At 38.0% G+C, this 14814-nt stretch overlaps 1 protein-coding gene across 4 annotated transcripts in view; it reads right to left on the reverse strand.

Annotated features, from left to right (window-relative positions):
* The window catches only part of MARCHF1 (membrane associated ring-CH-type finger 1), a 248096-nt gene that overhangs the window by 20550 nt on the left and 212732 nt on the right, over positions 1–14814 (reverse strand). For all 4 annotated transcript variants that reach the window (XM_063335298.1, XM_063335296.1, XM_063335300.1 and 1 more), the window contains one exon: positions 6951–7131. In XM_063335298.1, the coding sequence (XP_063191368.1) occupies positions 6951–7131 (181 nt within the window). The remainder of the gene's footprint in view (positions 1–6950; positions 7132–14814) is intronic.

Genomic DNA, 14814 nt, shown 5'->3' on the forward strand with positions numbered 1-14814 from the left:
ATGGTTCTGTGCAACAGTGGATAACACCGCTAATACCCAGGGATGGACAATCTCCTGAATTCCCTTTGCTTTTGTAAATTCTACCAGGCAGCAGAAGTAGCAAATTTGGTTACTAGCAGCTAATTAAAAGAGGAAGTAGTCTTCATTTCATTTTCTGGTATAAGATTTTTTGTTTGCTTCTTAAAACAATGCAAGTTCAAAGCAACGACAATACAGACATCTTGTTCCCCCTCCAGGAAGGATGCTGCACATAAGGGTGTACCGGCAAAGTATCATAATGAGATGGCTTTTTGAGAGCCTAAGGGTATGTTATGATGATTTCAAGGTATGAGGCACAGAAGGTCAGCATCGCTAGTCAGTGGTCCATGGGAACTGGAACAGTTGGGTGAATAAAAGCTGTGTTGAATGGAAGAGAAAGAAATATAAGATAGAAAGCTAACCCAAATTCTACCACTATGAGAAAGGTAAGATCTGTTATTCTTGTTTTGGCACAAAATGCAAGACAACATTACTCTGCGAACTACAGCATGTTATCTATGTACAGATAAATTAGCAGCAATGCTCTATTACTCTCTCTCAAAATTAGGAATACAACTGTCTGAACAAAGTAGTCCCTTGCATCCTCGAGGCATCACAATAGGATACAAATGCTATAGAATTATTTTTACTTTAAAAGCTTTAATATACGCTTTCTCCCTTGAGCACAAAGTTATTCACTATAATGACATGATAGCCAATAAGGAAGTAATAGCTTTGTGCCTTTGTGCATGCCGGTGAAGTGTCTGACCCCACATATTACAAGAAATGATTTGAGGCTAGTGATGTTTTGAGGCAGTTTACTGGAAGAAAGAAAACACGGGAGCAGGTTGCCTTGACGACACTGTGCCGCTGCACCAGAAATCAAAAGGAAATGTCGGCTCTTCTGCTATGTTAAGGATTGCAAAGTATTCACCAAACTGGGTTAAAAGAGAACTAATCCCACAGCAAGTCAGTGTTACCTGACCTATGCAGTATTAGCTATCACGTCCTATCATGAGCCTTATTAGAAAACTGATGAAAAAGCCAGATGGTTCATACTTCATAGCACAGGGCAATAAGAAGTAAACAGCAAGCGATATAGTAATGAGTGCTCAAAGTTTCCTTTTTTTTTCCTGGGAGACTCTGCAGGTCACTTCTGGTTCTGAGAGTCTACTCTGGTGGGAGAAGTGGTTTCTAATGGCGACCGCTTTTGATTTCATAGCAGGATTTCACAAAGATGTCTCTGCAGGCTGTATCACTTTCAGCAGTGATCACCATACTCTTAAATAAAAAATGTAAATACGAATTAGTCAGCTAGCACTGGATCAAAAATACATCCAGACCCTTAACATATTTTGCCGTCACTGAATTTATCATGCATCCTACCAGATTTTATCAAAAAAGGATTTATCCACAAAGCACCCGGTTATGAATGAATTCCTCCAGGCAGTCATATTTTTTAAGATTTACTCCTTTTATAGGACTACGTTAAGCACAGAGAAGGGAGCTGAATCTGGCACGCTCACACATCAGCCAAGAGCTCTAACAACTGGATTTAGAGTAGTGCAGATGACGACTGGTTTGTAGAATAAGGCACCCTATGCAGTTCGAGCTCCAACAAGGGGAGCAGAAGCAGATGTGTTCCTGCTCCAGAGTGAAACATTAAGTCCGCGAGAGAAATGGGACTTAAAGATTCACTTTAGACTTTCCTTAGCTCATCATAGCTCTCAAAGCAGCATTCTGATTTTCTTCTGCTGCTTCCATAGGCGATTCACCTTTTTTTTTTTTTTAATGGGCCTGTGAATTGCGGATTTCTCTACCTTCCAGCTGGGCATTACCCCACATTGAGTGCACTGACGTCTGTTGGCTCAAACCCTACATCTTAATTGGCTATACAGCTGCTACCAATCCGATGGTCTTGTTGCAAATAGAGTATCTTTAACGTACTATAGTATAACTAAATATTTGCTTTTGATCCAATTATTAAATCAGCATCACACCAAACAGCTGAAATCTTTTCCAAACTGATTTAACCAGTTAATCACTAAACTGACCACAATGGGTCACTTCTTATGCTTGGACTGGGTTTTGCTTTGTACAGAAATCTGAGTTACCCAGTTCCGTAACCTCTCCAGGACCTAAATACCCTGCTCTGCGCAGCTGTGAACCACATATCTCCAACTGGGACTTAAACCTTTGAATCCTGTATGGGAGTTAAAGCTGGCACGGACATTTTGTCACTCTTATTACAACCTAGTTATTTATAAAATAAATGATACCAAGTGGGGAGACAGCATTCCTTCCTTCTCCTCTAATGACAGCAGCTGCATACACGAGAAGTTCTACAGAGTTCAATGGTGTAAAACCCAAAGAGAGGCACCTCGTATCACATTTAGAAGTGCTATTTGTCCGTATATAAGCAAATACAGAATAGAAGAGGAGTAAACGCTTAGAAGATATATGTACACATTCAAAATAAACAAGAAGATCAAGTTTCTTTCATTACCAGTATTTTAAGACTGGCTTTGCTTCTGTTTAATTTCACAGAATCTTACCACCCCGTTCTAAAAGAACACACTCAATCCTCTATTTTTAAAAGGGATGAATTCAGATACCCTTTCTATCATAAAGAAAATCAACCTCAACTGGTACATAATGCTTCTCTGAACAAAAAATTGCCTTACTGTTCCTTAAGGACCAAGAGTAACTGCATGGTAACAATGTGCAATATTGCTTATGCCTCACATAAATAAGACATTGTCTGTAAATCGTTTCGAAGATAAAACAAAATCAGGGAAGAAAACAGACATATCCAAGACCACAGAATAATCTGTTGGGATAATGCATCAAAGTAAAACATCTCATCAGATACCAGACATCTTACAATTATCGCACAATTTAAATATTAAAAGTATCTTGAAGTATAGACACTGTGGAGAAATCTCCATTTGAAAACAATTCTGCATTTTAAGTGCCTTTTAATTTGATATTTTAATCCATTTCATACTTACAGTATTTTCATTCAGTTCCTGTTTCTACTATGCTTCAAACAGCAAATTCAAGAGATATGCAATGCAGGTGCTACTTTACCAGGATTATATCCTTTTTAAAGAAGCAGTGATTTTCTCAGGATGAAGCTATTACCTGAGAGAGCTCAATAAGGAACCCACACAAGCTTCTTGCCACTTTCAAATTCCTTCCATGATAAATAAAGTCACTTTATAAATGAGAAATTCTGCATTATGGATTGCAAACGTTGAAAGGTAAAGCTACAAATACATTTGTATTATTTATAACCATAGATACACATAACAGAGACCATGAGAAATAAAACAGACACATCAAGCAATGCTTAGTTTAATCTCTAAATTTATATTCAGCAAGGTAATTAGACGTGCTCAAATATATGAAACACTTGCAATCCCTGTTGATCAATGCTTAAAAGGATTACTTCAATGCAAAGACTTACTAAAATGATTAAGCTAAGTTTTATTTGATGTCTGGTGCTTTCAGGGATTCTGTAATTAAATAACTGCTGCACATTTCACAAGCCTATTGATTTAATAGAGGTATCTTTATTTATGTTAACTTAGGATGCTGCACATTGGCACTTATGGGTGCTAATAGCTGTATGACATGATATCAAACATGATTTTGCTATAAACCCCTAGATTTTGATAAAAAAACTGTTAGGACACATTGTGAGTGCATGAAAGGCTGAGGCATGAATAAAGTTGCTAATTCACCAGTTGAATCAAATTGTTTTATATTTAAATTCTGCTTTTGTGATACTGCAAAAACAAAAGTATAGACACCTGTAATTAAGTTCTGTGGTCTGTAATTTTTCCCTTCAGGAGACCAGCAGTTGGCATGTTACAATGGTATTATGATAAAATTCATCATAACGAAGCAATGCACAGTCAAGAACCAAGCTATAGAATCTCACATCACAGATAAAATAGAGATTAAAAATCAAAACTGATTGAGAGATGTGACCCTTTCACTTGTAGAATGCCCCTTCAAATCCAGGTCTAATGGCCATGGAAATGGCATTTTCTGGAGCTGGCCAGAAACTTTCACTTTAGGGGAAATTTCAGGGTTTTTTTTTTTCATAAAATAAGTTTCTTATGGAAAAGAACAGGCACTCTTCTAAAATAAATTTGTGGTCTTTTCTTTAGGAAACACTGATATGAAATCTGGTTTCAGAGTTCCTCAAAGTTTATTATCAAAACAAATAAATTTTTTTTTTGTCAATATCGCTGTTTTCACTTGGCATCCTTTTCAGATATAACTGCCATTGCTCATAATGTCCCTGCCATTACGACCAGAGAATTCCTCATTTTCCATCCTTAGGAGATCTGGGAAGTTTTAATTCACTGCTGCCAGGCTGGACTTAGTGCTGGAGACTGAAGGCTCTCGGGATCTAGTACAGAGCCAAGCCTTAGCGAAACCTAAAGCTCTCAAGAAGGTCTTTAAGTCCTACAGTCTCTACAGGGACTTTCAGATCCTGCAACAAGGAGACAGGACTGTGGTGAGCATCAGCTTTAGGAGCTGCCTGTCCCACAGCACTTTGCTCTCTGGTAATCAGTCTTCACGCCATCTTCTGAAAACCTGGACTCCTAGGGAATGCCCCACCGCTGAGGTCCTGGGCTCCGTAAAAGCTTGCAAGAAATTTGATAGTGTTTCCTTGGAATTTTCCACTTTGGCAAAATACATCGTTTTTACCAAAACAGCAATTTTCAGTGATTTTTTTATTAAAGATTGTTTGGGTGGAAAGTTACCAGTGAGCTGTGGTCACCCAGCAGGTCTCTCTGTGATCACTCTTTCCTCCCTTACCTTGTCTTTGCTACAGCTGTCAAAATACTTGGTTTATAAAACAGCTTCTCATAAACCCTTTAGTGTTTCATAGATTTGTGAATGATGGCAATGATAGTGCATACACTTATTAGGGACGATATATTTAGTTTAATATAACATATGAAAGGTGTCACAATTGCATGTTATAATTGCAAAAAGGATAACTAATTTTGCAAAAAGGATAACTATTTTTGCAAAAAGGATAACTAATTCGAAACTTTGGGTTTGGTTTCTGAAATGGGTGTAAATTATAAAAATGGATCTGTAATTAGATGCTGGGTCCGTACCATACAGGCAAATTTTTTTTGCACTGCATTTGAAGGGGGGAATGCTGCCAGCATTTACTGTCAGGCAGATAAACTACATTTGAGTACTGCTTTGAGCAGAAACAAAAATACCCTGTCTGAAAGAATAGGCTCATTTTTGATAAGTCAGAAAGAAAAAACTCACCTGAGAACCAATGGTAAGATAAATAAGGTGTTAATCATTCAATTAAGAAAAGACAGACTTACAGGAATTACATTACCAGTCTAAATCAGACAGTATTCCATTAATTTTTTTCAATTACAAGAAAAAATGGGAGGGGGGACGGCAATGATGAGACACACACAGTTAAAAGTGTCTACTTCTGATATCAACAGTTATTCACATATTTCACTCCTTTTCACCTTGGATGCTAAAAATTTTATTTCAAGTTTTTTAAAGGCACTCTATTATCTAACACAATCAGGAAAAGGCTTTTCCTAAAAATACTGATACCTGTATATTCTCTTGGGGAACGTGGCTGGTGCCAAGTGTATTTGTTAGATGGAAGGTTAAAGCAATTTGTGTTCAAAATAGAAACACACGTACAGGGAAAAAAACCCAAAAGATATGCTACAGGCAGGGGATTTTATACAATTATCTCTTTCCTGTCACATTAGCTAAAATTTATCTGCAATTGCTAAAAAACTAAGTCAATATAATTAAGTTTTTAGCTATCAGTTTTTTATTTACATTATTTACAAGATCTACCTGGCACTTGAGAACTGTGTCCTTTTCTATCACCAGCTTTGCTTGTCAAATCAATCCGAGTTCTTCAAAAGTGATTTATCATCAGGGACTTACTAGACAATTTCTCTGGATGGGAAATGAGAAGGAATTTCATTTGCTCTTCTTTCCCTGAACTGCTACCTGTGGCAAAGCTGACAAAACCAAAATGTCTTTTGCCATCAAAACGCTACTACATATGCATACGCTAGTTGTAAGCTAATAGTCGCTACATGTTTTTCAAGGGCTCTCACACTGAAATTTATTTTAAATCAAAACTTGCCATGTTCTAGATTGACTTAAACTTCAAAGGTGCAACAAAACCCTAAAAGGATGAGAGCATTTTTAGAGAAAAACTAGAGGAGAAATTATTTGCTCCAAAGAAAACCAAACCCACGTATGTTTAACAAGCTCTTCACCTTCCCTATACTGACAGCCTGTGTGCCATTAAATTGATTTATCCTGGAAAACAGATGATAATATACATTTGACTTTCAGGATGCAAGGTTGCTCTGTAGTTTAGATTCCATTAACTAATCTTAATGTACGAGTGATTAATTTGCTCACAAGTGTAACCGTTAGAACAGATGCAGCTAAATTGATTGACTGTATTACTTTGTAATTTCTGTCTCCACATTGGTGTAAGCATCATTCTCCACCAGAAGTTATGGGCTCAGTGTAAAAAACACTGGGTGAACTGGTGTGTGTCATTCAGCAGCAAACCACGATGAGTAAGATTTCTTTCCGGATTAAAAATAAGCAGATCAGACAATAACAAAAAGCTGAAGTTAAAAGTTCTAAATACAATAAACTATTACTTGTGCATTTATATTGCGTGGGTGCTGAAATGAAATCTTCAGTCAAAATCCCCTGCTACTGCAAATTACCTAACTTCAACGCAGAAAAAAAATCACTGGGACTGATTTAACTACAGCGAATACAAAGCCATTTTGGACAGGCAGATGTTTCTTTAATTGTGCCAGTACTTCGCGCAGCCGTTCCGGCCATTTGACGCTTGAGGATAATTAAATTCAAAAGCACCGTACCTTCCGAAGAGGTTTGAGCTTGGTCTCCATTATAAAGTCGTACTTGCAGAGTTCACAGCAGCGTGTGTCTGAGCTCTTAATCCACTGGTGCAGACAGGCCTGGTGAACAAAGCGCAGGGTCCCTGTGCAGCGACACGGTGTGATGAGGGGACTTTCATCATCTCCCTCACAGTGACAGATCCTGACAGGAAGGACAGCAAGAGCTAGTGAGGGAACTTGCCAACCAGCAAGGCAAAGGCACTGGTTTATTTACACTGCTTTTTCGTTTTCAGGCTTGACATTCATAAGACACAAGCTGTATGACCTTTCGGATTGAGGCCCAGGAACATATTCTTTGTTCCCTTCTGCCACTTAGTAATATCGCTTAGCTATTTCTCTTTGAATTTGCTACGTAGTCTGAAGGCGAATCAATAGAAATAACACTGTTTCTCCCTTTTATGCATAGCAAAACCTTTAAGACAAATATCAGTGGTCTTTCTTAGAGCTGAACAGTCCTTGGTCTGTAAGTAATGCCAATAAAATACACAAAGTTAACAGAATTGAAACCAAAACTGGAAATATCCAATAAGAAAAGTACAAGAAGTTCCTAGGATATCTCTTTGGAGTTACACGGTTAAAAGGATAAGAGAACAGTTTTGAGCGCTTTAGAGTAATGTGTATGGCACAGAGTACGCACACATGCACACACTTTTTAGGAGGCAGGTGTTAAAAAGTCATGGTCCTTCCTCTTTTTCATTATTCAACGTCCCTTTGAAGCAGATAGCTGTGTTATCTGGGAAAACAAAAGCTACAGCTGTTAGCAGACCCCAAGGTTGATCCCAGAATTGTTGTTACCTTGTAATGGGATACAGAGCTTTTCACGTTGCGGTTTTGCATAAAATGCTCAGTGTCCTAACATCACAATCTGATGGTTTTCTTCTGTGACACATGTCCAAACGTCTTGGTGATTTTCCCCTCTTCCAAACAGACTCCTGATTATATCAAGAAAACATTCACCCATCGAAACCAGCGTTATTGGCAAGTATCTCTGTGAGGGCAGAGAAAGCTCTACTGTGAGCAGAAGACTTAACCAAACACCTGAAGTGAAGGAGGTTCACCTCAACGAAGAGTAACTTCCTCCCAACCCCACCCCAGAAACGCACAGCAAAGCACCCAAACCCTCATGAATGTCCTAAGAGTCAAATTAGCACGTAAGGGCAAAAAGAGCTGAAGCCTGAGAAATGTTATTTCAAAATAGAGAAGTAGCAACAACAGCTCAGATCCTGGTGTCACGCAAACAAAACTTATTGCTTAGAAACTTGGTACTTAGGAAAGGCACCCTCAGATACACGCGTGCAGAGGAGGCCAAACATGTCTGAGGAATAACTCACCCCTTTCTGCAGAAAAATGTGGCCACACTGCTTCCTGGGGTATGAAAAAGGCTGGGGAGGGCCCCGCGTTGAGGTTCTCTTCCTACCAGCCAGGTTAGGGAAGAAGGGTGACCTTCCTCATAGCACAGGAGCGCCTGGCGTAGGTCAGGAAGCAGCCTGGCAAAGACACCCGGGGGAGACCGGCTACGGCACAGCACTGAGGCTGCCAAGTCCACAAGCAGGGGGAGGAGCAGATTTCAATGTCTATGTGAAAGATCTAGGGATCAAACCCAGCAGCTTCACTGTTCTTCCACGGTGTAGCCTAGAGCCATGAGAAAACGAATCTACAATAATGGGAAAGCAGAACAAAGCTGTTTTGCTAGAAATACAGTATGAGACATGACAACCAAACAACCTATCAGCCAAACAAAAAAACCCCACCAAACCAAAACAAACCAAAAAAAACAGCCAAAAAAATGAAGCTCTGGGAACATGGTACACAAAAGTCAGGTTTTCAGTGTCTACAGTGGTGCCCATACGCTAATCAGCATCTCATACCCCATGGGAGTAGAGGGGAGAAGAAAATACCCACAACTCCTATCTTGCACACATTCATTTTTTGTGAGACACATTTTACAAGAACTCAGTTTACAGTCTTGTCTTTACTCACCCAGCCAAGCTAGGTGCATCAGCAGCTTAGTTCTTACATGGAAATTGTCTGTGAGCTGACTTCTTATTGAGCCTGTAGCTTAAGCAGAACTAAATTTTCAAAACACTGAACAGCTATTTTGCTAACAAATGCATTCCCAGCTGAGAGGTGCATAAAAAACATCATTTTCTTTTTAAATTAAAGCTGTTTCCCAAAGGAAAACTAGTATTCTTTGTTCATTTAAGTTCAAGCTATACACAATTTTTTTTACAGGCTTAGCATTTAAACTATTTAGAAATTAGACAACTAAGCTATGTACCCAAGAGCCTTTTTTCCACTACTGCCAGGATTGTTTAAAATTATGTTAAGAGCTAAAATACAAGCCTAAAACTCCAGTGGGATCTTCAAATAAAGTGACACTGCGAATGTGAAATGAATAGAAGTATTCTTTAGTAGAAATGCTTTTGCAGAAAAACACTATATGAATTATATGTTCTATTTGTGCCTTCGTTGTACAGAACTTACAAGCTAAACATATAAATAACAGGGTGACATTAAGAACTTACATTATACAGAACCTCGAACTAAATAATCTAATGGCCTCTTCTAGCTTTATAACCATGAAATATGTAATGAGTATAAAACCAAACTTCAAATGGAATTAAAGTCCAAAGAAAATAACCAAAGGCACGGTTTTCATTAGCTTGTATGCTCTTTGGTGCAATTTAGCACTTCGTTATTTGTTTAGCCAGAAGAAATTACCTTAAAAGAAATTTACGCTACCTAAACTCACAATCACAGTCTTTAAAGATACGTGGGTGCCTGACAGCTATTGAAACAAGCTGTGGGCTAATTGCTTAAATATCTTTTAAAGACTTGGGCCAGATAACTTGTATTATCTTGCTCAGTCATGAATACTGAATCAGAATTTTGTTCCTCTTCGCCCTTTGCTGTATTTATGTATCACGTACATCATAATTACCCCAAATCATAGAAAATAAATTGTGAATAATGGTTTTGAAAAATATGTTGTGCAAACAGAACTGAAGTAGGGATACAAAGCACAGACTTACCTAAACTGTATCTAAACCAGGTCAGAGGCAGAGAACTTTCATTCTAGTTTCCTATTTTCGCACGATCACAACTGTTCAAAATTTTGACCCATCAGACTGACCATTTACAGGGCTGAGAGTAAAATTTGCTTACATACTTTAGAAATGAGTTGAATGAAATCCCCCTGCTCTCCACTATAAAGAAAAGAAAAAAAAATATATATAAATTGCTAAATCCATACTGATTTATTTACAAGTTGTAGTACAGCACTGATCATGGTTAATAGCTGCAGTTCCAGCTGCTCAGGCACGCCTACAGAATTTACATACTCAGCTTTTCTCAAACTTTCTAGTCCTTTAGTAGATAAATGGCCTTCATTATAGAGCAATACTTTTGACTGTCTGGAAGTGGAGGGGAGGGAAGTCAGCTATTTGACCAAATCCTTTTAGTTAGAATCCCCTTATAGTCACAAATTGAGCTGGCTTTTTTTTTTTTTTTTTTTTTTGGTATGTTTGTCAGATTCGTGCTTTAAAGATTCCTGCCTAGGAACAGGACCTTGCTTGGCTAGGGAAAAAGATGAGTACAAGGCTTCAAAGGAGCTTTTGCATTATAAATCATCCATACACCAGACAACACAGCATATATGAGCTATTAGATGAACTTCTGATTCAGATATAAAAATTATTTTGTGTGTGTGTGTATAATATACACCTACAGACATATCCCTACACATTGAGATCACAGAATATTTATTTTTCTTTAAAGAAAGCTCACTGTGAAACTTTATGAAATAACACTCTAACAGTGCAGTGATTCTTATACTTAAGTTTTTACTTTACATGCCAGTATTTTAATTAACCGGCACATACTTCTCTAGTACAGAATTGTTTCTACAACCTTCAGTGCATAGATGTGCCAAACAGAGAAATCTATGCCAACACTGTGCATTTAAAAGGATGTTCTTAAATACCAGGTCCACTTATAATGCAATAAATGGGCAAAAAAAAATATTTTGAAGGAAAAAAAATAAAAAATGCTAAATTGAAAACAAAATTTGTTTCTGTGAAAGATTTTGCATAATTCATATAAAACTGTTTCAGATTTCTTGTATGTTCCCTACACAAAAAACAATTCTCAAATAGAAACAGAATAGTTCAATTTAGCAAATTGTAGAGAACGATGTATGTAAAAAAGAAGAGTTAGAGAAGTGTGCTGGGAGCATTTTAAATTATTTTACAGTATTTCTATTTGTTCAAAATATTCATCAAATGTAAGGCACACTGAAAGGATGCTGAAAAACTCACTGATAACGCAATGCTTGATTGAGAAATGGTATGTGACATACGAAGCTTCGTACCATAATGACTATGCAAAATGAGTACGTAAAGTTGCCAGTAGTTTAAGGAATACCACCTCCCTCACTGAAGGCTATACTGACACCATACGTTTCTTCATAATTTCTTCATATTTTCTTCATAAATGAGAGAAATTTCTTATTGGGTTAAAATAATGTGATGTTACTAAACTAAACTCCCAGAAGTGAGGCATCTCCAGAACGTGGTATTGGCGCGCTGTCTTTATTTCCATGACCGTGAACTGTTTTCCCTTGTTTCCCCTGGTCTGGTTCATTGCAAAAGGTAGAAGGCAGGAAGGGAAGGATGAAACAAGCTGGCTACAGCTTGTAGACAGTCACGTGCTGATTGGGATTAGGCTGATTTTCAGAAAAACAGCAAGAGCTATCGTGGATGACTGTTCTTCACTTCTCATCAAATTAAATTTTATTTTTTTTTACATATAGACAAACATTTCTAACTTAATCTCAGTTTAAAAGGTCAACTAAAATCAGTGTGAAGCAAGAGTTCACACGGACATTTTTCAGGTTTTCCCAACAATGGTTTAGTTTGGCAAAACCATAGCAACCAAAAATTACAATCTAGATGCTTAGTCACCATCTCAACTGCTTATTGCAAGAGATACAGATAGATTCCAGCTAGTTTGTTGCTTTTCCTTCACATGCAAGATAACAATTTTACTCTCATTAAAGAGAATAGCTCCTAATCTCAGCTCTCATTGGAAAAACAGCAGTTATCCTAACCTGTCTTTCACTAATCCACTTTACTCTTCGGTAATTAAGGAAATAGGCCAATTTCTATGCCACTGCAGTGAAGTATAAAATGCAGTTATTGTGCAGGAGTCAGGTGTGCATCGTGAAACTTAGTGCTGTACCCTTACCCAGCTGGCAAGCGCTCCTCTCTGACAGTATCTGTGCAGCCGGGTTGCATAGACGGCTATCGCCAAAGGAAGGTGATTAAGGCTAAGAATGAATTAGCATCTCCCTGCTTGTGCTTCGAGCTACGGAAGAGCCTTGTCATTACGAGCGGCGCTGGTGGAAAAGAGTTTGCAGTAATTCTGCACCACCAGAACTCTTTCAGTGGATCCTGTATTTGAGATTGGCGCTGCAGTTCAGTAGCTAATAAAATTTTCAAGGATTCTTGGCCATTACATATAGACAAAGGGTTTAGCTACAGTAACATAGTGCAGAGAGCTTTTACAGACTTCCTTAAAAATATATCACCTCAAGTTTTACCCTCATTAACAAATTGTACAACCTAGAGGAGTGCCTCTGAGGCTTTCAAAAATAGAAATGTATGTGGGGGCATGGGCATCCTGCTAATGACGTATGGTAATGTTTAAGGCCTATAAATGGCATAATTATGTAAAAAATGTATTGTTCTCTAATATTCCTAGGTGCTATACAGCTGTGTCTGTGCTAAGAAGTACTGCAGTGAAAGTGTAGCAAATCTGTTGAAAAAAAAAACAGCTGGTGCTAAAAACCTGGTATCCACATCAGGGTCATCTTGGCAGGGGTTGCTTTGTTTTGATTCTGATTTGGGGTTGGACCAGGAATACATCTTTCCGTTTGCTTTCACTCAAAAGGAACATAGTTGGAGAACCCTGAGACCGATCCTCAGTGTGATCTAGATCATGGTAAAAGTAAAGGTGATCAGATGTGCTTCAAACACAGTCTCCTTCTCTGAACTAAAGCACTAATGGACACCTCTTCACTGACAAAATTAGGAGGAGCTACTGCGTTGTGGCTGTGACATGTTTACTGCCCCTGTGATGCCATTTCTATGCATTGTGAACTACAGCATGGTAATAAACTACTGCAGAAGCCCAATCCCCGTACTGTCATTTTCCTGTGGATGGAAGTGTACCAGTAGAATAGAAATGCTTTCGAACTTTTTACTAATCCGCCTAATAAAAGGGGGAAATATCTTCTCCGTACAAATATGCCCAAGGAAGATAATGCCTAATCCAAAAAATATTAGTTTTGGTGAGAAATGATTGAAAAGGCAGTTAAAATCTTGACCTTCTCTGGAAAGCACACCTGGACTTATAATGATTATGCAAAGATAAATTCATACCCTGTTTAGCGGCTACATCTCATTGCTATATCTCACTATTACTAAAGGGAGCTTAGTCAGGGAGAAACAGCAAAGTTGGAAGATGTTGGGCCAAGCGAATCCCTGGCTTTGATTTTTGACAGAGGATTATTAGCTGCCAGCATGAAATACCATGAGCTCCAAGGTTATCTTAATTGGACCAAAAGGAACCAATTCCACATTTGCAACAGGATGCACAAAATTGCTGTCGTTACTGTCTGATAATCTTAAGAAAACTATTCTCCTGTCCAGAAAAGGTCATTTTCTCATTTCGCCAATTTATAAAGTGCTTACACTGCTTTTAGTTAGAACTTAAAATTAAACCAAACAACTTTATGAACATCTCACATCAAATAATTAACTCATTCATAAACAGAAACAAAAAAAATAACAAACTCTGCTCCTGCATAATTTATCACTTGGGGAAAAAAAATTTAAATTCACTAAATATGTTCACCCTGCAATAGGCTACAATATGCCATGTTTCCCTTGCTTTCATTTTGCAGCTTTTTTTTTTTTTAATCTCATTTCCATTCTTTCCACTGTTAAATCATAAAGTAATCTAAATGACAAATTGGTCTTCCTCTCCGTTTAAACACAGTGTGAATGAAGCACATTAATTCTCCATACCGAATGTAATCAATTCGTATACCTCTTCCCTGTCACTTCTGCCCTTCCATTATGTTATAGAGTCAGCTGCCTTTATCTGACTAGAGGAAAAAACATTTTCTAAATGTTGCACCACACCAGTGGAATTTCGTAATGGTCTAGGTAAAGCTTTCTCTTGATTTCTGCAAACGTGATCAGAATTTGTAAGAGACCCAAGAGCACACAACATTAGCAAAAGCATACTAAATCTTTTATTTTGTCAGCATTTCTTGTCCTCCTATTAATCTTCCATTATAGGTGATAAACAGGATATCTAACCATCCAAAGATTTACATGTAATTCCTGCCTCAGATTCACTGTCAGTGCAACTCAAGGCACATGTCAGACAAGATTTACTGCACTGAACACAGTTCAAAGAACTAGGGACTGCAACTTAAAAACGGATTTAGATTTCCTCCCACCTGCCTAGTGACAGTCAAAGCTTTAAGTAACTAAACTCCCTACAGAGCATAGGCACACTTTAAGTATTTAATAACAGGACCCTTAAAACCAAGGGTCTCCCTTCACCCAAACTTTATAGCAGAAAGTAGTGTCATTTCACTGATAGGTTTTGAGAGAAAGAAGCAGAAACCAGGAGTCAGTTCTCCCCCGGTTAAGTGACCCTAACAAAGACATGCTTGCCTTGTTTCGGCTCTCCTTGCATCCTTCTGAATCATGGAGAGCTTCCAAAAGAGACTGCATAACCAGATGGCTAAAGA

The sequence above is a fragment of the Chroicocephalus ridibundus genome, chromosome 5 (assembly GCF_963924245.1).
Source record: "Chroicocephalus ridibundus chromosome 5, bChrRid1.1, whole genome shotgun sequence".
Taxonomy (NCBI): Eukaryota; Metazoa; Chordata; class Aves; order Charadriiformes; family Laridae; genus Chroicocephalus; species Chroicocephalus ridibundus.